The sequence below is a fragment of the Anomaloglossus baeobatrachus genome, chromosome 11, assembly GCF_048569485.1.
Source record: "Anomaloglossus baeobatrachus isolate aAnoBae1 chromosome 11, aAnoBae1.hap1, whole genome shotgun sequence".
NCBI lineage: Eukaryota > Metazoa > Chordata > Amphibia > Anura > Aromobatidae > Anomaloglossus > Anomaloglossus baeobatrachus.
The window spans coordinates 134,210,413-134,233,863 of record NC_134363.1 but is presented as its reverse complement, the minus strand read 5'-3'; the positions used below and the strand labels follow the sequence as shown (position 1 = coordinate 134,233,863).

Below are 23,451 nucleotides of genomic sequence, written 5' to 3'. Positions count from 1 at the left end.
GTCCTTCCAAAGTTATCCTCTTCCATAATTCACGAGATTGATAGTATTTTGGGCAACAAGCCATATAGCAAAAAAGACTATCGGTCTTAATTTTGGATGCTTCAGTAGCGGACTGTCTCGGCTCTGCTTTGGTTCTTCGACTTGCCTGCTTTAAGCTTTACCGAATCCAAGTGGAGTGTGGTCGCATCCAAGAAAACAACATTTTCCAGATACCGTCAGGAAACTGTTCAAAAGTATTAATGTGAGAAACCATACGCTTAATGTATACGAATCTACGCTAACTTCTTTAGCCGCACAATAACGTAGTCACAGAATGAGTGATGTCTGTGGTGATGGAAAAACTGTCAACATCACGTCTTATGTTCAGTGTGTCCATCTTTGTCAACTCAGGCCTAATTTCAGTATTTCATCAACTGTTGGTAACGGTGCCACGGTGCGTTATTCTGGTTTTCTATTATGTTGCATAAATAATCACCTCCCAATTTCTTAAACTCTAAACTGGAATTTTTTTTTTCTGTTTTGTCCTTAATTCTGCTTTATAATGAAATCCCTTACCTCATTTATAAAATTAAAAATTTATATATTTTTTGTTCCATATTCTTCTTATTTGTATTCTTGATTTTTAATCATATTATTGTTTTACTTTCCTATATACTTTTTTTCTTCATTTCTGCACCAGTGACCTCTTGATTATTTATATATATATATATATATATATATAAAAATATTTTTTTTTTCTAGATTATTGAAAGTATTATTATCATTTTATTTCATTGCATCTCAGCTAGGGTTGAGCAATTCAAATATATGGCAGATTATTACCGCTTCAGCATATCTGAATTGTATCCTGACTGGCTGGGGCTTGGCTGTTGCCATCCACAATTTAACATCAAAGTGATACTGGATTGTACAACGCTACAACGATTGTGACTACATTGCCATGATAATTGTTGCCGAGTTCTGATCAATTATTGGGGGTTGTATTGCATGACTCGTCATACATTGGGTTGGACACTTGTAAAATTGCAGCATCGACCTTAGAAGAAGGTGCTAAGATTGCTTTTTGGAGCCTCTGACACATGCAGTTGCTTTAAAGAGGTCACCCAAGACTTTTATTTTCCTTTCTCTATGGGGCTAAGCACTTTCGGCAGGTTATCGCTAACTTACCTGCCTTTTTTGCCTGGCAACTATCTTGAAGTGGTCAAGGACCACTCCTGCCGGCGGATTCTCCTGCTTCCTGTGGCGTCCCATCGACAGAGCAGTTCCTTCACTTCCGCTCTGCTCTATCAATGGGGCATCACTGCAGACGTCATGTTTCTTGACCGCCAGATCCCTGCTGTGTTAGACTGAGCTAGCTGTTAATCAACATGACGTCAGCAGTGACGCCCCATTGACAGAGCAGAGCGGAAGACAAGGAACTACTGTTGGGGTGACGTCACAGGAAGCAGGAAATTAATGGCAGGAAAGGTCTAAGACTGGAGAGATGGGCAACAGGCAAGTAGTTAGCCCATAAGGGCAAAAATAAGTCCCAGATGACCCCTTATTTTGCTCATTTTTACGATACAGCCCTATCCTTTCTCTCATATCATTTTAGCTACAATTGCACCGCAGACTCCATTTTTCTGTTTTTGTGTATATATCGGTGAACAACCGGTAAGATTTCCTCCCGGGACTACCAAGAGACACTTGCACTAGTTTCATGAATGACCAGTAGGCTTGTCGATAGACGGCAATGGAAGCTGATATTTTTTTGGGGGAGTGGGGGTCCTTCTCTTGGACCATTGTGTAAAACTCCATATTTCCTGCGGGTAAATGAATGCCTGGTAGATATTTCCGTGTTCAAATGTCTCCAATTCTTAGAATCATAGAATGGTAGAGTTGGAAGGGACCTCAAGGGCCATCGGGTCCAACCCCTGCGAGTGCAGGCTCTTGTATGTTCTAGATTTAGGAGAATATTTATTCTTTTTACATTCTTTTCTGAGAAAAGATCCAAAATTCACAATTCTGTTTGAAAGCACTAAGAACTATTGACATTTTTCCCTACTTGGCTCATCACCTTGTTCTATTATTGACCTTCTCATCACTGAATGTTTTCAGTGTTTTTTGTTCTTTGGCAAAAGTCTTTTGTATCTTCAGAAATGGCTTCTGAGATGCCCCTAGGGCTTCATTCAGCAGTTGGCTTATTTTTAGTGTTTTGGATCAGATTTTCATCAACGTTTTGGATCAGATTTTCATGTGTTTGTCAGGTTTTACCATCATTGTTTCATCAGTGACGTTCCACTATGCATTTCATTGTTAAAACCGGAGAGCACCATGATGGCATCCATGCGCTGTCCATGACACAGACCCTTAGACTTTTTTTTGGGTTATTTTGATCCGTAACTTGGATCAACGTTGGACATGTCTCCATGGTTTTGTCAGGGACCGTGTACCATGCCAACATGGAACGGCTCCGTAGACTATATTATCACGCCGACATGGAACGGCTCCGTAGACTATAGACTCAGACTATATTATGACTTTCCTATCCATAAAAAACTCGGAAAGAAGACGTATGTGAAAGACAAACTCAATGAGGCCCAAGTCTCGTTGGGAGAACTTTGTATGTAATCTCTTTTTATTAAAGTAGATGTCAAGGTTTCACAGAAATCAAAAAGTTGGGAGAACTTTTACTTTTTAGTTAATGTTTACAATTTGTTTCAGCCATCAAAGTATTGTTTTATTCACCTCATTATGGTTCTCTGTGTCCAGTGCTTCATTGAATTTTCCAGCACCCTGGACTAAATTCAGCCTTTTTTTGTATTTTTCTTTTTCTAAATTCCTAAAAGGAGAAACTGTGTCCTTTTCTTTTTTCTTTCCGAGCACTAAATATATTTTTGTAAAGCTCTTATTTAGGAGATGTAGCAAAGGTAGAGAATTTTATTATCTAATATGGTGTTATTTAAGCTTCAAGCAGAATTTTTTTTCTAATTAATGTAATTTCCAAAATGTTTTTGTTTTTTTTGGTTTTTTTTTATTAATTTTCAAATTGGTTTTCTGATTTTTTTTAATGATATGAACAGGCAAGGTGCACTAAAAAGGAAACAAAGTAAAAAAAACAAAACAAAAACCCAAACCTGCATATATACATGTGTGTATATATAGAAGAAAAAGTTATGCTATTGACATGTTCTACTAAACAATGAATTGATTCAGAAAAACATTTTTTTTTTGCAGAGTAAAAATTAAAACCGCTTTTATTTCCATTGTTTTCAAGTGAATTTTAATCTTATAGTATACCGGTATTTGCAAATTCCTGTCTAGACTTTGTTTATACACCTCCTGACAAAGGATGTAGAGGGAGTAAAAACCCAGTAAGGCTATGTGCGCACTAGAAAATGGACTTTTCTTAAGAAAAATCCACACCCTCTGGCTTAATACCGCACTCGCAGCAAAAACCGCAGTAAAACCGTATTTGCGGTTTTGCCGCGGTTTTTCTGCTTGTTGGTCTTTGCGTTTTTTTACCCTTATCTATGGCAAAAAACGCAGGCACCTGCGGAAAAGAAGTGACCTGCTCATTATTTTTGCTGCAGAAATTCTGCAGCAAAACCTGTAGGGGAAAAAACCGCAGTGTGTGCACACCATTTTTTTTCCCATAGGTTTTTCTGGGGAAGGACTGCAGAAAGGTTATGAACATTTTCTGCAGCAATTCATGCAGCAAATCTGCAGCAAAAAGCGCAGCGTGCGCACAGGGCCTAAATTTGGGTCTATTTACTGTAGTAATAACTGCAGAAACTTTTTTTTGTTTCTCAGTTCTTCAGTTCTTCCTTTTTTCTTTGTTTTGTTTTTTTTCTTTCTTTTTTTTTTCCTTCTAGGCATTCTGTAAAAAGCACAAAGAAATATACGGTTTAGTGTCGAAATTAAATTGGGAGCACAAAACTTAATTAGATTCCGCTACTAATTAGAATCCATGTAACTGATAAGGAGTTTATTTTGATAATTGGCTCTCTGACGGCGATTAATCTAAAATTTCTTGTTAGATTGCTACTTGTCCAGAAGCGGCTGCTTGGAGCACACGGAAAATGAACATTATTTTAATTAAAATTAAAGGCATAATGACTGCGGCCTCATTAGTGCGGTATTTCTGTATTCTCTGCATTTTTGAGATGAAATTATAATACAAGAAAGTTATCAGGAAAGAATCCATTAAAGCTTTTAAACTAAATATTCCAATCCCCCCCCTCCCCCCCAAAAAAAATCACCGGTGCCATTTGTAAATTTTCTGGATTTCTTTTTTCTCTTACCTGGATAGAAAAATCGGTGATCTAGCTAAAGATTCCATCATAAGGGCCGTCCGAGGTTGGGAAGAAAGCCAGTAATTACCTTTTGACTGCATACTGCCAAATTGTGACTCTCTACTCCAGTTGGTAGTCGGGTGAGTTCATGTATGTGATTTGTATACTTGCAATCACATGCCGACTAGTCTCATCTGGCGACTTGCAGTCACATACCAACTAGTCTCATCCAGCTTCTAGTTTTTTTTTTTGAGAGAGAAAAGATGAAAAAGGCTAGTTGGCACATGACAATTTTTATACCAATTACATACATGTGGTTACCTGACCCCTGACGCGCACGGGGAATATCAACTGTGCCCAGCGCACAGTCACGGTTCGGCATTTTGCAGTCACATAGTGTCTTCAGACTTTTGTACCAAGCGTGGACAGACCCTTTAAATGTTATGAATGCCGTATATTAATTATCAGACAATGCATATCCGATTTCTCACTTCCCTGGGTTCAGATATATTTATTAGGCACTAAGATGGCTGTAAATTATACCATGTGGACATGTAGACCCTGCACGTTTTGACATGCTTTGTCCAAATGCACTGGAAAATATAATCTTCTAGCTGGCCATACGCATGACATATGTCAACTCCACAATACATGAGCACTTGGCTGGGCCAAGAATTCATGTGTTTCCAATGTACATGGAGGCGAAATCTGCGGTGAGGCTCCTCTGGCGGTGGCCTATCTTCCCTGAAAATTGAAGGATCTTTCATTAAAATAGCATGTCAAAATAGCATGTCTCTGGAGATTCAGGAGGTTACGATACACATCAAGTGGTCGGCCGGTCTTGCCGATATTGTTTGGGTTCAGCCGACTTTTATCTAATGTCTATGGAGGCCTAGAGAAGATAAAACGTCTTACAAAGTAGGGTGTGTAGTTTATATAATGGGAGGCGGAAGAGCTTGCCATCAATGTTCTCATGTAGTTTAGATTTTTGTTTATTTTTAATTGATGATGATACCGATCCATTAAATGGGTGATTCACTGTGCCGGGACCTGTTGTACTTTGAATATGAGGTGCAATGAAATAATAAAGGTTTTAAGAAATGTAAAACTTGGCTTATATTTGCTTAGCCTACTACGAAGTGCTCTTTTCTAACTGAAATGCTCGTTTAGCTTTCATTCTGAACTTTAACCATTCACATAATGTGACGTACGACGAACACCGAGGCGTTAATGGGACCGCGTGTTCGAGACGAGCTAGTGACGGAGACTAATAGCCATTAATCTGTATGAAATGACTATACTGGTAGTTGACATGGCAGCGCGGGCCCGTCTGCTGCTGTGCTCGTAGTCCAGTCTCGCTAAGGATGCATGCCTCTATCTGTACTGACTAATGAGGGGATGAAAGCCACTGAATGTAATTTTCAACCACATCTCCATTTCCATTTGTAACCGCGCCTCATTTCTCAGAATCGGCCTTGTTGGCCCTGGCAATCAGTCCCATGGCAGTGTATGAAATTTAATCTAAGCTTTGGTTGCTAGTGGCAATAATGCCACAACTTGGGCCCTGTGGGGGTTTTTCTGCCTTCTCATTTTATTATTTTCTTTATGCATTTGTGTATTTGGTGCCTGGTCCCTGTTAAGGCCGACACCCGATTTTATAGTCCTTGTGGTAAATTTGTTGACAACTGTAAAGTTGGTTGGAATTTGCCATTTGTTATGTTTTTTGTTCAGCATCTTTCTATATAATTTACTATACTTCTAGCTAGACCTAACTTGACTGTGACTTGATTATTATAATTGTGTTTACACCATATGTGTGGACCACTCGTTTACATGGAGAAGTGACTCGATGTCATGAGATTATCAACCTCTTGTTTGTGGAATTTAATAAAGAGGGACAAAACTTCCATCTGCAATCGAACCCTTGAAATTGGCTCTCCACTCATGCAGAAATGACTGGATGTCATGAGATTATCAACCTCTCGTTTGTGGAATTCTAAAAAGAATTTCTGAAAAGGATAAAGAAAAGGAGAGGACAAAATTTCCATCTACAATCGAACCCTTGAAATTGCCATTCCACTTATGCAAAAATGACTCAATGTCATGAGATTATCAACCTCTCGTTTGTGGAATTTAAAACATTTCTGAAAAGGATAAAAAAAAAAAAAAAATATAAAGGACAAAACTTCCATCCACAATCAAACTCTTGAAATTGACACTCCACCCCAAAATTTGAGTTAAAAAAAACAAGAAATTGATAACATTTTGAAAAATATTAATTCTACAAAAATAAACATAATTGAAATATTAATATTCCAATAAAACTGTGCCCTTTACATTTTTTAAAAAATAATCATATTATAATTTTTAGATTTTGTTTTTTTTTTAGTACTTTATCTGTCATAAAAAAAACCCTTAAAATTACAAAACTAAAATGAAAGGCAAATTAAAATAAAACATATCTAAATCAAAGTCAAAAGCGGAAAGGTTGATAATGTCTTCAGTTGATCATGTTTAGTGGAGATAAAAATATTAACGGGTTAGGGTGAATTGTGATGCCACGGACTGATCGCCGGTCTCCTGACCCAAACTTGATGAGCCTCATGGGCACATATGAGGCTTTGGAGTTCAGGTCACCAGACCCACGGCCTTTCGGTACATCTGGACCATGGTTCATAGACGTCTTTTGCTCTTTGCTCACTTCTACATCGGGCGGTGAGCTTGTGACATCCGGTCAGGGTGTGAGTGGAAGTGAGCGGAGCAGGACTAACCCTTTAATTACTTGTGATATTACGTTCTTTTCCTGTTTTGCAGATGACTATAACATTTTTTTTTTTTAAATATTGTTCTGAAATGTTTGTTTTGGTATAAAATTTCAATTTTGGAGCCTTATCATGGTATCCTGGGTATATTCTGGATATTTTTTGTAACACCATTTCATAACCACACTATATGTGCACCCATCACCTCTACCCAGCGCGGGCAGACATTTTGGAGATGTAGTTTTATCGATGACGTATCTGGTCTCCATCACTTGACTTCAAAATGTCCACCCCTGCCACGTACAGAAGACAAGTGCACTTTCTCATGCTTTAACACTTACATTCAGGATGGGGGATTGAATCTGTCTGTCTCATGTTTAGTTCATGTGTAAATAATGAAATGCTGTCTTCTTCTTTTTTTATATATACATATATTGTTTGAGTTGAGCTGCATTACATTATGGACTGAGATTGCAGTGTGCATTTTGCTTCTGGACACAGGTTCAGAGATTAACAGCTAATGTATTAATGGAATGACAGCAAAATAAAACAAAAAATCTGAACTTTTTCACTTGTGACGTCTTTTGTTTCCTTTTTCTTTCTTTGCTCGTGTGGTTCATTGGGAGATCAATCATCTAAACCATGGACGTTATTGTTCCAGTGAATAAAATGAAATCTCTTGTGGTGTTTAGCTTCCCTTTTATCATGTTAAAACAATCCTTTCTGTTTATCATGTTACCATTTTGTATTATCATTAGAAGAAAAAAACAAAACCTTTTTCAGGTTGAGGTTTGAGAGAGCGCATAAAAATGTGTTTTTCCATCTCTCTGCCTTTTGGAAAGGAAAATGTTCTTTCTCTACATCGACTACATGGGTCACTTCTTTCTGATGTGGTGTTACCAATGTGAATTATGTCGGATGTCTTCCACCTTCTGCTTGCAGTCTCACTGACACAACGGCATCTGCAGCTGCATCGTCCTCCTTCCTGTCTTCTTCGCTATATACGATTTTAGATTTCAGAGCTCAGGAAAGAAGTACTGGCAGATCAATTACACAATGGGATGCTTTATAAAAATGTGTCACGTACAAGAAAAACGGATTGATTTTCTTTTGGTCAGTGTTTCATATGAGTGCCATTGATCCGAATCTCATCAGTTTTTATTGCACGTGAAAAATAGAAAAAAAAATCTATTTTTCACATCTAGCACTCAGTGAAAGTTGAACCATGCTTGGATGAGTGCTGTCCTTCTTTTTTTTTTTTTTTTTTTTTTCTTCAGGGACCCATTGGCTCGTATTGCTGATTTTGATCCAACACACAAATCAAAATAGGAAGTGTCCATGATTTTGCACTGACTACTCGGTGTGCGAAAACTTTAAATACAGCTTCCCACCTTGTTGTTTTGGGGGGGGGGGGGGGGGGTGTGCATGTTTTTGTTGTTTTTTACTATTTTTCTCTGCCTTACATTCTTTCTTTTTCTCTCGCTCTCTTTTCTCTCTTTAACTTTCTCTCTTTTTCGGTCTCTCTTGCGAATCTATCTCTCGTGCAAAGGTGTATTTAAATATTTGGCTCCTCCATGATGCAGGAGTGCCTGTACTTGGTTTGAACAATCATTCTCCACTGAGAGTTATTTTCAAGTCCAAGATCCTGAAATCTCATCTCTTCTTACAACAGTTTTTGTGATTGTTCCTCTTACACTTTGCACAATATGTCTTTAATGCAGCCATTCAGAGCTACTCCTGTTAGGCCAGTTTCACACATCCGGCTTTTCGGCGGTTTGCCGGATCCGGCGCTCTCCCATACAGTGACTACAGTACAGTGACAGCGCAACAAGCGCCGGTCACATGCTGTCATGTGACCGGCGCATGTGACCCGGAAGTTACAGCGCTGTCACTGTACTGTATTGTCTGTACGGGAGAGCGCCGGATCCGGCAAACCGCCGAAAAGCCGGATGTGTGAAACCAGCCTTAGTATAAACTGACAACCATTGGCAGCTGTATTTAGTGTTAATTGTTCCAACTTGTCAAGCCACTTGTCTCCAGCCTGTACATAGGCATGCACCAACCGTTAGCAGTTTTCAGAATTTTACTCCCAATGTAACAGCCTTGATCCTTCATTGAGAAGTAGAAGATGTCCCAATACTGGGATAACAATGTTATTGAGCACCTTATGAAGTGGTAATGCAAACCTCATTAAAATATGGTAAGGCCTGCTGTAAAATCTAAGGGGGATCAAATTTGACATACACAAAACAAAAGTTTCCTGTATTAAAAAAAATGAATTAACTGGTAAAAAAAATACATACTGTACATTCATTCCTATTAGAGCTGAGTGTTATCCGACAAAACATCAGATCGCACTGAGACCAATGTTATCATGGGGCCGTGCACAAGTGTGAGTAGGTCAAAGAAAAAGTCTAAGCATGTCTAAGTTAGATCTCATTATCACTCGGTTATGAGAGTCAATGAGTCAGAGGAAAACATCGGACTGCACTCAAATGACATCAGAATGGAGAAGATGGAGAAATGTTTTTCTCCATCTTCTCATCCGAGAGAATCTGATCACATTCTGCTGACACTGGTCAGAGTTTGGTAAGAATGTGATTTGCAAAATCTGTTTGATTCTCTTGGATGAGAAAATATACAACCCTCTTACCCTCGCCTTAATTGGGTCAATATACACATTTCTAGAAAAATACTGATGCTAGATCATGTGTCTGAATTCTGTTTTTCAATGTTAAACTTGTTCCCCCTTAATATCTTAAAATGACAACATGCTCACCCATATCACAAACAGAAAAAAAAAACTACTGTCTTTCATCAATTCAACAGAACTATGATCTTTGCAGTACCATATTTACTGGAAAACTGATCTGAAAGTAAAAAAAATAACAATTTTCAAAAAAACCTATAAAAAAATTCTTAACAGACTAAGATGGGGATTGGCATGGAGTGTGAAGTGTGGCTCACTGTTTTCTAGGGATACATTGCCTACTTACTACATGGGATTGTCTAGCAGCAGCAGGTGTGTGTGTGTGTGTGTGTGTGTGTGTTAGCCTTTACTTCACATAAGGATTCTGTCAGTAAGGGGCCTTTCACACTGCGTTCCGATCTCCGGTTAATACTGCATCTTGTTGTCCTTCTCCAGTAAGTCCCAATCCCAAAATTCTATTCCAGTATTCGTCACGACTAAGGAACCTAAAGCAAGTCAATGATGAAAAAGAGCATTTTTTTTGCCAAGCCGAATACTGGAATAGTACTCTGAATTTGGTAAACATTATCCAAACCCGAAGAATAAAGGCCGCTTTACACGCTGCGACGTCGCTAGCGATCAAACCCGCCCCCGTCATTTGTGCATCACGGGCAAATCGCTGCCCATGGCGAACAATATCGCTGATACACGTCACACGAACTTACCTTTCTAACGACGTCGCTGTGGCCGGCGAACAACCTCTTTTTTAAGGGGGAGGTTCGTGCGGCGCCACAGCGACGTCACACAGCAGGCCACCAATAGAAGTGGAGGGGCAGAGACCAGCCGCATTAACGACACGCCCACCTCGTTGCCGGAGGAAGCAGGTACGGTGTTGTTCGTCGTTCCTGGGGTGTCACACGTAGCGATGTGTGCTGCCTCAGGAACGACGAACAACCTGCGTCCCAAATGAGCAACGATATTTTGAAAATGAACGACGTGTCAACAATCAACGATTTGGTGAGTATTTGGGATCGTTAACGGTCGATCATAAGTGTCAAACGCAACAGCGTCGCTGACGAGGCTCGATGTGCGCCACAAATTCCGTGACCCCAGTGATATCTCGTTAGCGATGTCGTTGCAGAGCTATGCAGACTGACATGAGCTAAACAGAGGAAGAGATGTTGGAAGATGTTTAACTGCTTCTCATGCCACCAGCTTCTGAAGAAAGCCTGACATTGATAAGGTGGGTAACGGGGCCTTTACTATTTGCCTATCTCTAATTTAGGCTACTTTCACACTTGCGTTGGACGGGTTCCGTAGCATTGTGTTGTGTGATGGATGCAACAGATGCGTTGCATATAGTGGCACAACGGGTGCTACGGATCATACAAAACAACGGAAAGCTTTTTTTTTTTTTTTTTATTTTATTTTTTTTTCTTCTTTACAGTTTTACCGGCAGCAGACTATTGTGAACGATCAGCTGATCGCTCTCAATAGCCGGCGGTCGGTCGCTCAGCTGAGCGCTGTCACTTGCCGGCGGCCGGGCGCTCAGCTGAGCGCTGTCATTTGCCGGCGGGCGCTCAGCTGAGCACTGTCACTTGCCGGTGGCCGGGCATGCCGGCGGGCGGGCGCTCGGCTGAGCGCTGTCACTTGCCGGTGGCCAGGCATGCCGGCGGGCGGGCGCTCAGCTGAGCGCTGTCACTTGCCGGCGGCCGGGCATGCCGGCGGGCGGGCGCTCAGCTGAACGTTCGGCCACCGAGAGATCAAATAAAGTTTGTGATTTAAAAAAAAAATCATGCGCAGTGAAATCTTACCGATTGCGCTGCTCAAAAAAACGTTACACGCTGCGTTTCTTCCGCCCGACACAGCGTCAAAATAACGGCGCTGCGTCGTCCAGCGGATGCAACGCAGACACTTGCGTTACAGTGCGTCGTCCATACAAGTCTATGGAGAATAGCGCAGTGCGTTAACACACTGCACTATTCTTCATAGTGACGGACTGCGCTGAACGCAAGTGTGAAAGTACCCTAATTGGCACAGCTAAAACTACAGCCCCCGATCTCTGTGCCATAAAATCAGTACAATTTTCAAAATGTCAATGGAGAGTTCCTTTAAACATTCTATTTGTAAACAGAGAGGTTGGATCTATAGTAATAATGTGGTCCCTTCAACGATATTTCAGAATAGACAAATAGGACAAGTGGGCGGAGTTTGTTTATTGAGTAATATGTGGACAGAAAGACGAGCACAATAGGCAGCTCTTGCTTTTGGCAAAAAAAAAAAAATAATACACCAGGAAACGGTACCAGTCATTCTGTATCTGTGGTAGCAGTAACAGTTGCTCAATGTTCCAGTCATGATCATGGCTATTAGGGGGAATGGGTATAACCATAACCAGCTAATGTCATCCGAAGAGCCAAATAAGTGCATGCAGCTCCCAAAAAAAGAAAAAAGGCATAAAAGGTTTAACAAAGTGAAAAGGCTGCATAAAGGTTGGTTCCTTGATAACAAGCTGGTTTCCTCTGCTGAGAAAGGAACAGACATGGTCCGGTTTTACCCTCCAGGTGTATTATCAACTTGTAACAAGACAAACTCTTCAAGTCTTCAATAAGAAAGTGCAAAAAATGTACAAGGAAATTAAATCCTTTTTTTTTTTTTTTTTCTTTTCTATTTTCGTTTAAACAAGAAGTTCATTGGATGGTTCGATATTTTGTAGGACGCTAGAAATGTGGATATGGCTGCTCTCTTGGTTCAGGGCTGTGAACTCAGTCTTCAATAAAAATGATGTCGTGCGATCTCCCCTTCCGTTCAAAGGTGGCGCTGTCCATTAACGACTCTACGGATTTCCTGTCCGGGTAACATGGGTGGTTTCCGTTCGAAGCTGTAGGGGTAAGAATGAGAGAATCTGAAATGTATCATTGCACAATGGCTCAGGTTTTGCCAGCGCGGGTATTTAAAGGAACGCTAAACTTAAAGGGTAGCAAAGGGCTTTAGGCATCACTAATACAGGGGGCACACACAATAAAGGATCACTTTCCAGATAGTGCTATGGTCACTGAGGGTCTGCACTTATCTCATCATTAGGGCTCGTGTAAATTACTGTATTTTCGGTCTGGGTTTGGTCCAAAACATCAGATCGTACTTGGACCAATGTTATTTTATGGGGCCAATTTTTTCCATCAGGACAAAAAAAAATGATGGCACTCCCAAAATGCAGTCTGAAAATGACATATTATAACAAAAAAAAGACAGTTGCACTCTGAAATGTTAAAACATGCAAACAATGAATGTAAGAATATAGATATGCATTTCTGTGTAAGGAAATCTAGGAAAAATTTAGATATTTAGCATACAGAAATGGCCATTTCTATATCGGCCCAGTAGCCACGTCAAGGCGTATCTCTTGTACTGGGTAACTACACTGAACTGAAGCCTCTCTCTGGGTAAAAAAAAATAAAAACTCCATGTGTATGGGCGAGTAGAAACCTGCTACTAGAGAATAAAATCACCTTTAGCTAATGGGAGAGGGGTGCACAGTCAGAGGGCATGACTCCATAATCTAGACAAAAACTGACGGGACTCCCAAAATGCAGTCTGAATAGGTGCAAATCTGAACATGACATATAACAACAAAAGTCAGTACTCTGCACTCTGAAATGCTAAAACATGCAAACAATGAATGCAAGACTATAGATATGCATTACTGCTTAAGGAAATCTAGGAAAAATTGTAGCCACGTGTGATTATATTCTCTAGTGGCAGGTTTCTACTCGCCCATGCACAGGAGGTTTTTAACCCAGAGAGAGTCTTCAGTTAAGTGTAGGTTGACAAGTATACAAGATATGCCGTGACTTGGCTACTGGGCAGATATAGAATTGGCCATTTTTGTATGCTAAATATCTAAATTTTTCCTAGATTTCCATAAAGGGAACCTGTCACCAGATATGGTGACTATAAGCTGTGGCCACCACCACTGGGCTCTTATATACAGCTTTCTAACATGCTGTATTTAAGAGCGCAAGCCTCTTTGTAGAATATAAAAATCACTATAATACTCACCTAAGGGGCGGTGTGGTGTAGACTGGTCGAATGGGTGCCTCTGTTCTCTAGTACCGGCGCCTCCTCTTTCGGACATCTTTGCCCTTCTTCTGAGGTGCATGACACATCCTACGTCATCTACACTGGCCGGCATTGAGGTCTTGCGCAGGCGCACTACTATACTTTGATCTTCCCTGCTTAGGGCAGATCAAAGTGCACATGCACAGGACCTCAATGCCGGCCTGTGTGGATGACTTAGGACGCGTCATGCACCCAGGCTTCAGAAGAAGGTGGTTGCCGCAGCTTATAGTCACCAAATCTGGTGACCGGTTCCCCATAAACAGTAATGCATATCTATATTCTTGCATTCACTATTTGTATGTTTTAGCATTTCAGAGTGCAACTATCTTATTTTGTTTTTGATTTTTATTCATCAGTCTGACTCGGTCCAAGGAAAAAAGCACATCATGTTGGTGTTGATTATTGGATCACACCCAGGCATGCAAGTCAATGAATACATGGAAAACATAGGAGTGCAGTGGGATGACATCCAAGTGCTATCTGATTTTCACGAACTGACAGGAAGGAGAAGATGGAGACTTTTTTTTTTTCTCCATGTTCTTATTGGGGAAAATCTGATAATACTCTAAGTGTGATTTGCAAAATCAGACTGATTTTCTCAGATGAGAGAATATATTGTTATTTATTTATAGAGCACCATTGATTCCATGGTGCTGTACATGAGAAGGGGTTACATATAAAATATAGTGGAACCTCGCTTAATGAGTAACCCAGTTAGTGAGTATTTCGCCTAACAAGCAAAGCTTTCTGTAAATTTGTAACTCACTTTACGAGAAAGCCTTGCTGTACGAGCAAAATACTCACCGCACACACTTCCGGTTCCGTACATCCACCACGCTCTAACCCGCACTTGCAGTCCACACACACATATTATGCTCACCTTACCTTCCGTTCCTTCGCCGGCTTCCTGGAACTTACATGTATCGGGTAACCAAGGTGACTGATGCCGGACCTTCAGCTCCCAGCGCGCTGACGTCAAAGGCAGGAGCCGCTTGCCTCTGATTGGCCAGCGTGCTGCCTTTGAGTAGCGGCTGACAGGGGAAGGTCCTCCCTCCACAGAATGTGTATCTGGTAACCATCGCGACGAGGGAGGAACTTCCCGTCAGGCGCTACTCAAAGTCAGCACGCTTGCCAATCAGAGGCAAGCGGCTTCTGCCTTTGACGTCAGCGCGCTGAGTGCGGAAGGTCCGGCATCGGTCGCCTTGGTTACCCGATACACGTCTTGTACAGGCGAACTGCAAGTTCCAGGACACCGGAGAGGGAACGGAACGGAACGGTAAGGTGAGCATAATCCGTGTGTGTTTGTGCGTGTTTGTACGTGTGTGGAATGGCACACTAGGGCACCAGGATGGGACATTTAACAAGTTGTGGAACGAATCGTCTGCATTGCAATGATTTCCTACGGGAAATCTTGCTTTGCTGAACAAGTAACTTGGTTTACAAGCACAGTCCCAGAACGGATTGTTCTCGTTAACCAAGGTGCAACTATACAGATATATATTACAGTACAGACTGGTACAGAGGGAAGAGGACCCTCTATAGGATATTATGGAGGAGACAGTAGGTGGGGTGTATATACTGCCATGTGCACCTAGCTTTATTATAAGATGGGATGAGAAGAAAGGTTTTCTGCCTCCAGCTTAATAAAAGAGATGAACACAGGATCATACCACTGACAACAGGTGATAGTCGCAGCTCACCTCCTCCACCTCACTGCAGAGGGACCTCTGCACATACCACTGAGCATACACACTACACTCTCTCATAGGTTGTTTTCTGACTTGGCTAAGAAATAAAAACTTAAAAATATATATATTTTTATTGAAATTTTTAATGTCAGGATGAAGTCTATGAATGGATATCTTAGATTTCTTTCTCCATTGTTTGAACAGAACCTTCTTTACTAATTGTCCAGTGTATTCCTCTATTTTTACATTTCAAGCTGTGAAGTTTGAATATTAAAGTATAAAAGAATTAAAGATAAATATTAAAAGGTTCGGGGGAAAAAAAAAGAAAGTCTTAGAAGGCCCTTCAAGGGTCATTAGGGGTCCTGGTTTCATGATGAAAATGATCCCTCGTAATAGATGTGATACATGGTGCCTATCTTTCAGTAGATGACTCTGCAGAATACGATCTTATCATTTGATGAACGTCTAAATTGAGTTTAGGGCTCCTGAAGGAAGAAAGACCCTGATGGGTAAAAACTAAAGTGGCATTAATGACAACGGCAGATTTCATCTGCTATTGCACTGACTGAGTGCTCAGGGTGACAGGGATAATTTTTGGACTTTTATTTGCACTGGAGGGGAATCAGTCTGAAGGTTTATTAGGTTGAGTCTCACACTTTAGGGCACCAGAGAAGGAATTTGTTGGGTAATATATAGTTCATGTCATTAAAATTCTCAAAAATCGTCCTCTTCTCACAAAATATGAAAACTACACCCCTTAACCTCTACAAACTATAAATATAATTTCTGTTAGGATTGGCGAGATGTTCATGAATTATATAAAGAAAATTTAAACAAAAAATACAATTATTACTGAAAAGTGGAGGAATCATACGAAGATTGGCCGGGCAATATGGCCATGTAAAAAAAAGAGTTTAAAGGGAACGTCCAGGCAATGTTTATTATGCAAGATGATCACATTGGTGAGGACTATGATTTTGGGATGCCACTGAATTCTAAAGAAAATTAAAAGATGTATTGGGACGAAAATAATGAAGTGACTGGGAACTGAGACTCTCAAACTGGCTCTCAGGTTAGGGGAGGCCTTAACTGTCCCTCATCACAGAGGTACGCCTGATGGTGGCGAGGTCTGGACCGCTACATTAGCCCTAACTACGGAGAAGCCCTGGTCTTATACCACCTCACCTGCACCCTGGGAGGGGGGCAGGACTAGAGTGATAAATCCCTGCACAAATAGGGAGAAACGAAAACTCACACTTACAACAGTCACTCATGGAGGTAAAGACAATATGGACACGGGGGAAAATAAAGAGAAAGAAAGAAATACACAACGACAAGGACATCTCCACAACACCCCAGGATAGCATACAGCAGTGTTCCAGAAGCTGAATCACCATGCACCAAGGCCGGTATCACTTTTGCTATAATCGGCATGGAGGAACAGGATCCACCATCGTTTAAAGGGCAGAGGCGGCTTTGATAGGTCTTCAGTAACCGGTGACCCCAGCAGCAATTCACAGGCCAGCAGGAATTAACTCCTGCCAGACCTATTAGCAGTGAGCACAAAACTGGTCGACGTCCGGCTCTGACTAAACAACAGGAGGCGTGTCAGACCCTGTAGTGTGAACAGAGTCCGAAGTTGCCATGACACCTGGTGCATGTAGAGGGGCACACCGCATGACAGGTATGCTATTACTTTAGGATGGGCAGGGGTCGGACCCCCACCAATTCTGACCAATGCATTTTAAAGTCTACCTTAAATCATGTCTAAAATATCAATTCTATGGTAACAATGAGATGAAGGAAGACAAAGTATATTACATAATCCAAAACTAATGGATAAATCTCCCTATTTTCTGCATAGAGTTTAATATGTGGGTCTTAAAATCAACTTACCTCTATTGGAAGGAGGAAAGAGACCAAAGAATAATTTGCAACCATTATGTCCTTTTGTTTTATTTTGTCTTGCGCATCAACTTTTAATGGCTTCTATAAGATTGATGCATCAGTAGTTATTTCACTAAGTCTAAGTGGTCAAGGACTGGAGATGATAAATAATTCAGCCTCTCAATCATCCTCCGTGCACTTACTTTCTATATTTTGGAAGTCCTGTCAATATGAATAATTTACTGTCCCGAATTAATATTGATTGATACAACAGTGATGAAATAGCAGAAAATGGCCCTGTACGTTTATCTACAATTTTGCTATATTACCAATGGGGGCACAACGGGACCATAAATGTAATAGTATTAAACTTTCATAATATCCTTCTTTCAGCGTTGCACAAAAATAGAAAATTATTAAGAATGGAGAAAGTTACCATGCCACTGGTGGATACAACCGGGTTTAGGAGATGGCAAAGGGTCACTGTTTACTAGGTGGCCTTTGGGCATGGCAACCCCAGAAGCCACGCTAAGGCCAACCAATAAATATGGTGGGATAACTTGGGACATATATTTTAGTATTTTGCGTTCTCTTCGCCAGCATAATATGGGCTGAGTCATCAAAGCATTTACAATAGTTTTCATGCAGCCCACAATGACCTTTTCTGTGGCCCCCGGGCTGATTCCTGAGGACTACAGTGCACTATGCTGGTGGCTGGCCCTTTAAACCCCCACGTGTACTGTGTGCGCATACACTGAAGCATTAGGTCCTGCGAGCAGGGTTAGCGTGCGATGTGCTCCCGTGCCCCAGAAGAGAAGGAACACCATCCCCAATGCCTTCCATGCTTCCTAGTGCTCTGTGCCCCCTCAGCCATGTCTATGCCTCCCAGTGACATCTATGCCCCAACATCTTTTGTGATGTATATGCCCCCAAGACCTCCTGTGATGTATATGCCCCCAAGACCACCTGTGATGTATTTGCCCCCAGCCCCTCCTGTGATGTATATGCCCCCAGCCCCTCCTATGATGTATATGCCCCCAGCACTTCCTGTGATGTACTGTATACACAACAGTCCCAATGTCTCCTATGTGATGAATATGATTTACAAAACTTATCACAAACAGTTGATTGCCCTCCAGACTGAGAAAAACCTGGAAAAGCAGTTGTGAGAAGCAACATGATCAACATCACAGCGACACCAAAGAGAATCAGCTCCGGCCACCACAGTAGGGACAAGTTAATTAATTGATCAAATATAGCAGGGTTAGCTGATCATTTTGTGCGGCACCCGAAGTTGGTAGAAATTTACAAATGGCCCCTGGTAGAAAAAAGGTTCCCCACCCTTATTTAAAAGTGTTATTCCCAGTTCTAAGATCGTATCCCAAAGTGTAGTGGGTGTTATTATAATAATAATAATAATAATAATAATAGCAAATACCTCCAATTAGAAATGTAGTATAGTTCTCCTGATATAGCCATGTCTCTTACCTCATGTGCAGGACATTGCAGGACCTTAGGTATCCATGGTTACCTCATGTGCAATGCCCTGCACATGAGGTAAGAGACACAGCTAATCAGGAGAACTATACTACATGTCTAATTGGAGGTATTTGCTAATATTATTATTATACCTACTACATATTGGGATAGGATCTAGGAGATGGGAATACCCCCTTTAATGACTAAGCCCCTTTATGTGCACCATGTGGTGGTTTTATATGGTTTGTTTCTCTAAGTATTACTTAAGCGATATATGTTGGTGTGGCAGTAATATGAAAGCTGAAAAACTGTCTTAAAATAGGGCAGAAACAATGGTTTGTAGCCCAGGGACCTGTTTTGTGGAAACCTTCCCCAATCAGGGTTAAAACTGGTCAGATGCATAAATACTAGCGGACATGTAGGCCTCTAGTCATCATTTGGCACTTTTAGATTTTTGTCTTTTTTGGGGGGGTATTTGGTACCTTTTTTGCACTAATTTTGTAGTTATGTTCCTGAAATAAACACTAAGGCGCTAAGGCCCTGATTAATGAAGGCTGGTGATTTTCTCCTAGGTCTTGATGAGGGGGGGTGTTCAAGTCAGACTCCTGATTCATTAAGAAGTGCGTGCCTCTTAGTGAATCAGGAGCATCTGATGAGTGGTGTGCGCTTCTGTGCCCCTCGCCACAATTCTCACTCTAATCCCTGACTGGAGCTAGATTTCTGGTGTAGAGAAAGCCACAGTTTGTCATGAATTAGACAACCTGAGGCGTCATGACCCTGTCCCTCCCCAGCTCTGCCAATTATGTCTGAGCTGGGAGAAACCGGTGCAAAAATGGCAAGAGTGGCAAAAGTTTTGCACAACTCTTAAGTTTTTCTCGAACGTTTTGCAACTTTTCAAAGCAATTTACAACAGAGTTCTGCTGAAGTTGCTTTGATGAATTGGCATCTTTGTTTTTTAGAGTCTAGAATCGGAGGGTTGGACTTCATCTCTTCTTAAAGGTAATCTGTCATCAGATTTTTACCACCTAATCTGAGAACAGCATAACGTAGGGGCAGAGACCCTGATTCCAATGATGTTACTTACTGAGCTGCTCAGTGTAGTTTCAGTAAAATCACAGTTTAATCAGCAGCAGATTATCATTCCAGGACTACTTGGCGTGCTAAAGGTAGTCCAGCATATTCATGAGCTCTGTATAACTGCTAGATCTGAAGCAGAGAAAATATTGATTTATCAAAATGACAGCAAACAAGCTCAGTAAGTGACACATCGCTGGAGTCAGGATTTCTGTGTCTGCATCATGCTGCTCTCAGATGGGAGAGCAAAAACCTTCAGATTCCCTTTAAATTCTTCAAAATGATATATGTGGTTCATGAATTTTTTTGCAAAGATAAATATGGTCTTTACTTTTCATTTGCAACGTTTTATCAGAAAAAGTTCAACATTTCGGAAACTATCGCACTCATTGTTTGGGAATACATAAAAATCACTCCAGGGTGGTGTAACTGGAGTCCATTGGCAATAAATTTTCCAATTTTTTTTTTTTTTTTTTAAACGAAAACTCATAAATGAGGAATCAGGTGAAAATATCTGGGAGCCCTAAAATCTGTCCACAATGGCTGAATATCATACAAAAAGGAAGAACACATAAAATAGACTTTAGAAAAGGCTCAAATGGAAAAATGAATATGGTGCAGATGAAAAAACACCAGAAACTAGACAAAAACAAGGCACAAATGCAATAATGTAGCGGGCCATAATCTGGTGGTAAACAAGAAAAAAAAAACTATCAACCTTTAGCTGGTTTTAGTTGCTGCATTCACAATGGTCATTTTTAAGTGTTATACTTTTTTTTAGTTAGAAGTAAATCATTTAAAGGGACTGACAGCAGATCTCTGCAATGTAACCTGAAGATAGTATGCTGCAAGTGTTAAAACAGAGACTTCAGCCCTGTGTCTGTTATTTCACACTTTTTTTTTTTTGTTTACCTGCAATGTTAGCTTAACCCTCTTATCTTTGTTATTAGTGGATCTCAGCAGCACTGAGTTCTAGTCTGACTCCTCCTCTCTCTGTGATTAGCAGCTTCTGCCTATGGACATGTATACTGAAACCCTGGTGTGTGCAGGGACAGCTCTCACAGCTCTGCTACATCGAAAATCTTAAAGCTTTCACTGTATCAGTACAGCTGCAGCCACTAATCTAAGTGATACATCATGGAACTCAGGGTCTCTTTTCATACAAGCTTCACTTAGATGAGGTAGCAAAAACTTGCTGACAGATTCCCTTTAAATGGTATTTTATAGTCATGGTATTCATAAGGATGTACAATATAAGGATTTTTAAAAAAAAAAAAATCCTAAAAATATGATAAAACCGAGAATGTGGGCCATTATTAGGTCATCACCCAAAATTGGCCAAAATACAGATAGAAATAATGAAAACTTGATATATTAAGATCACACCAGGTCAGAGTTCCCGACTACTCCTCCCAATATGTTTGATAAAAGGCTGACAACAAACGGGTTGTATAGCACATGTCTGATCTGCATGCTGAGGATGCACAACATCTATGGCTGGTTGTTACAATCACATATAATGAATGGTCCTTCTTAGATTTATCTTCAATGGAGACACCATGTGAGGTTCAAAGGAAAGGCACCGCCATTAGAGGATGACACGGATGGTATGGAGCACAGAGACACAGGTCTGCTTACCTCCTTTGGAAATGGAGACTGCCACAGAGGAAATCTCGGAAACGGCTAAAAATCTATTAATAAGAGAGAAAACATCTTGCTTGCCGAGTGTCCTCTGAGCTTACCGGCAGTCTATTAAAAATATTCCCATAGTACTGGCACATTTTATAAAGACAGACGGAATCAACGGTCAACCTACCGGTCACATAAGGGCCGAGGGGCATCTGGTTGTAGTTGACAATACTGCCCGGACCAGGTCCTCGGAAATTTGGGCCAAAGTTGTTGCTGTACATCTGCGAGGATCCAAATGTTCCCTAAAATTACAGGTCAATTATGTTACTTCAGGACAAACATGGTCCACTACTTATAATCATTTCTAAAATTGGATGTGTTTAATAAAAATGTTCCTGTGCTGAGATCTTAATGGCTGTGTCTGACCATACAGGAATATGGTCTGATCATACCACAGCTCCTAGGCCGGGAGGAAGTAAAAAAAAAAAAAGTATACAGACGTTACAAGCACTAGATCACAAATAATTATTTTCTTCGGCGCTCCATTGGGAGACCCAGACGATTGGGTGTATAGCACTGCCTCCGGAGGCCACACAAAGCAATTACACTAAAAAGTGTAAGGCCCCTCCCCTTCTGGCTATACACCCCCAGTGGGATCACTGGCTCACCAGTTTTCTGCTTTGTGCGAAGGAGGTCAGACATCCATGCATAAGCTCCACTGTTCAGTCAGCAGTAGCTGCTGACTATATCGGATGGAAGAAAAGAGGGCCCATACTAGGGCCCCCAGCATGCTCCCTTCTCACCCCACTTGCGGTTTGTAAGGTTGAGGTACCTATTGCTGGTACGGAGGCTGGAGCCCACATGCTGTTTTCCTTCCCCATCCCCCTGAGGGGCTCTGAGGAAGTGGGATCTTTCCGGCCACCAAGCCCTGAGGCCGGGCTCCATCCACAGACCCATAGAACCTGCTGGATGTGGAGCGGGAGTGCCGTTCAGGGACAAGGCCCTGCAACTTTCAGGTACTCTGTGTCCCCGTATGGCAGGCCACGCACACTCCAGGCTTGCTGGGTGTGCTAGTGCGCCGGGGACTGTAGCGCTGTGCGCTGGGCTTATAGTCCCTGCAGATTACTGGGGGACTTTACGTGTGGGGACCGCCGCGCCGACCGCCCCTGGAGCGGCGGCGCAGCTGCGACTTGTAGTGCGCCGGGGACGCGCCGACCGCGCTTTTACGGCGGCGGCGCTTCTAACTTTAGTCCCCGGCTTTTGCGGCCTAGCGCCGCTTCGTTCCCGCCCCCACCCTGTCACTCAGGGACAGGGAGAGACGCTGTTCTATAGCAGCGCCGAGGGCTGGAGCCTTATTTGCATTCTCCAGCCCCCTTTACTAGACACAGTGGGCGCCGGGTTCCCGCTCTTGTCTCGGGCACGCCCTCGGCCCGCCCCTCTCCTCTGGACGCCGGCAGCCATTCCGGCACGCAGAGCGGGAAAACGGAGACACTGAGCTACCAGTACAGGATTCCGGCGCCACACACCCGCTTTTGTGCGGGCGGTAAGCGGCAACTAAAGTGCTGACCCACTAATGCCGAAGTGTCCTGTTGTACTTTTGTACGGTCGCTATTCAGGATGCAGACCTAGAAACAGCAGCAAAAGATCAGGGGTGCTAAAGCACAGACTCTATATGCTGCTTGTCTTGCATGTGCTGCAGTGTCATGTGTCCTTTATGCTTGTATGCTTTACATTGCACTGTAAGGGCTATTCTTGGCTGTCTACCCGCCTAGATGGCTAGACAGCGGCAGCAAACAGCAATGGTGCTAAGGCACAAGCTTTCAATGCTGCTTGGATTGCATGTACTGCAG

At 41.8% G+C, this 23,451-nt stretch overlaps 2 protein-coding genes across 16 annotated transcripts in view; one reads left to right on the top strand and one right to left on the bottom strand.

Moving 5' to 3' along the window:
- The window catches only part of KCNAB2 (potassium voltage-gated channel subfamily A regulatory beta subunit 2), a 295,743-nt gene extending 288,140 nt beyond the window's left edge, over positions 1 to 7,603 (top strand). For all 11 annotated transcript variants that reach the window (XM_075327766.1, XM_075327764.1, XM_075327765.1 and 8 more), the window contains one exon: positions 1 to 7,603. In XM_075327766.1, coding sequence (XP_075183881.1) covers positions 1 to 90 — 90 coding nt within the window. In that variant the 3' untranslated portion in view covers positions 91 to 7,603.
- A 4,323-nt stretch (positions 7,604 to 11,926) lies between these two features.
- CHD5 (chromodomain helicase DNA binding protein 5) overlaps positions 11,927 to 23,451 on the bottom strand; it is a 256,909-nt gene continuing 245,384 nt past the window's right edge. For 3 of the 5 annotated variants that reach the window (XM_075327784.1, XM_075327789.1, XM_075327785.1), the window contains 2 exons: positions 21,789 to 21,903; positions 11,927 to 12,606 (listed from right to left, as the gene is read on the bottom strand). In XM_075327784.1, coding sequence (XP_075183899.1) covers positions 12,491 to 12,606; positions 21,789 to 21,903 — 231 coding nt within the window. In that variant the 3' untranslated portion in view covers positions 11,927 to 12,490. Of the gene's footprint in view, positions 12,607 to 21,610; positions 21,664 to 21,788; positions 21,904 to 23,451 lie in introns of all 5 variants that reach the window. The other 2 variants (XM_075327788.1, XM_075327786.1) reach the window with 2 other exon arrangements.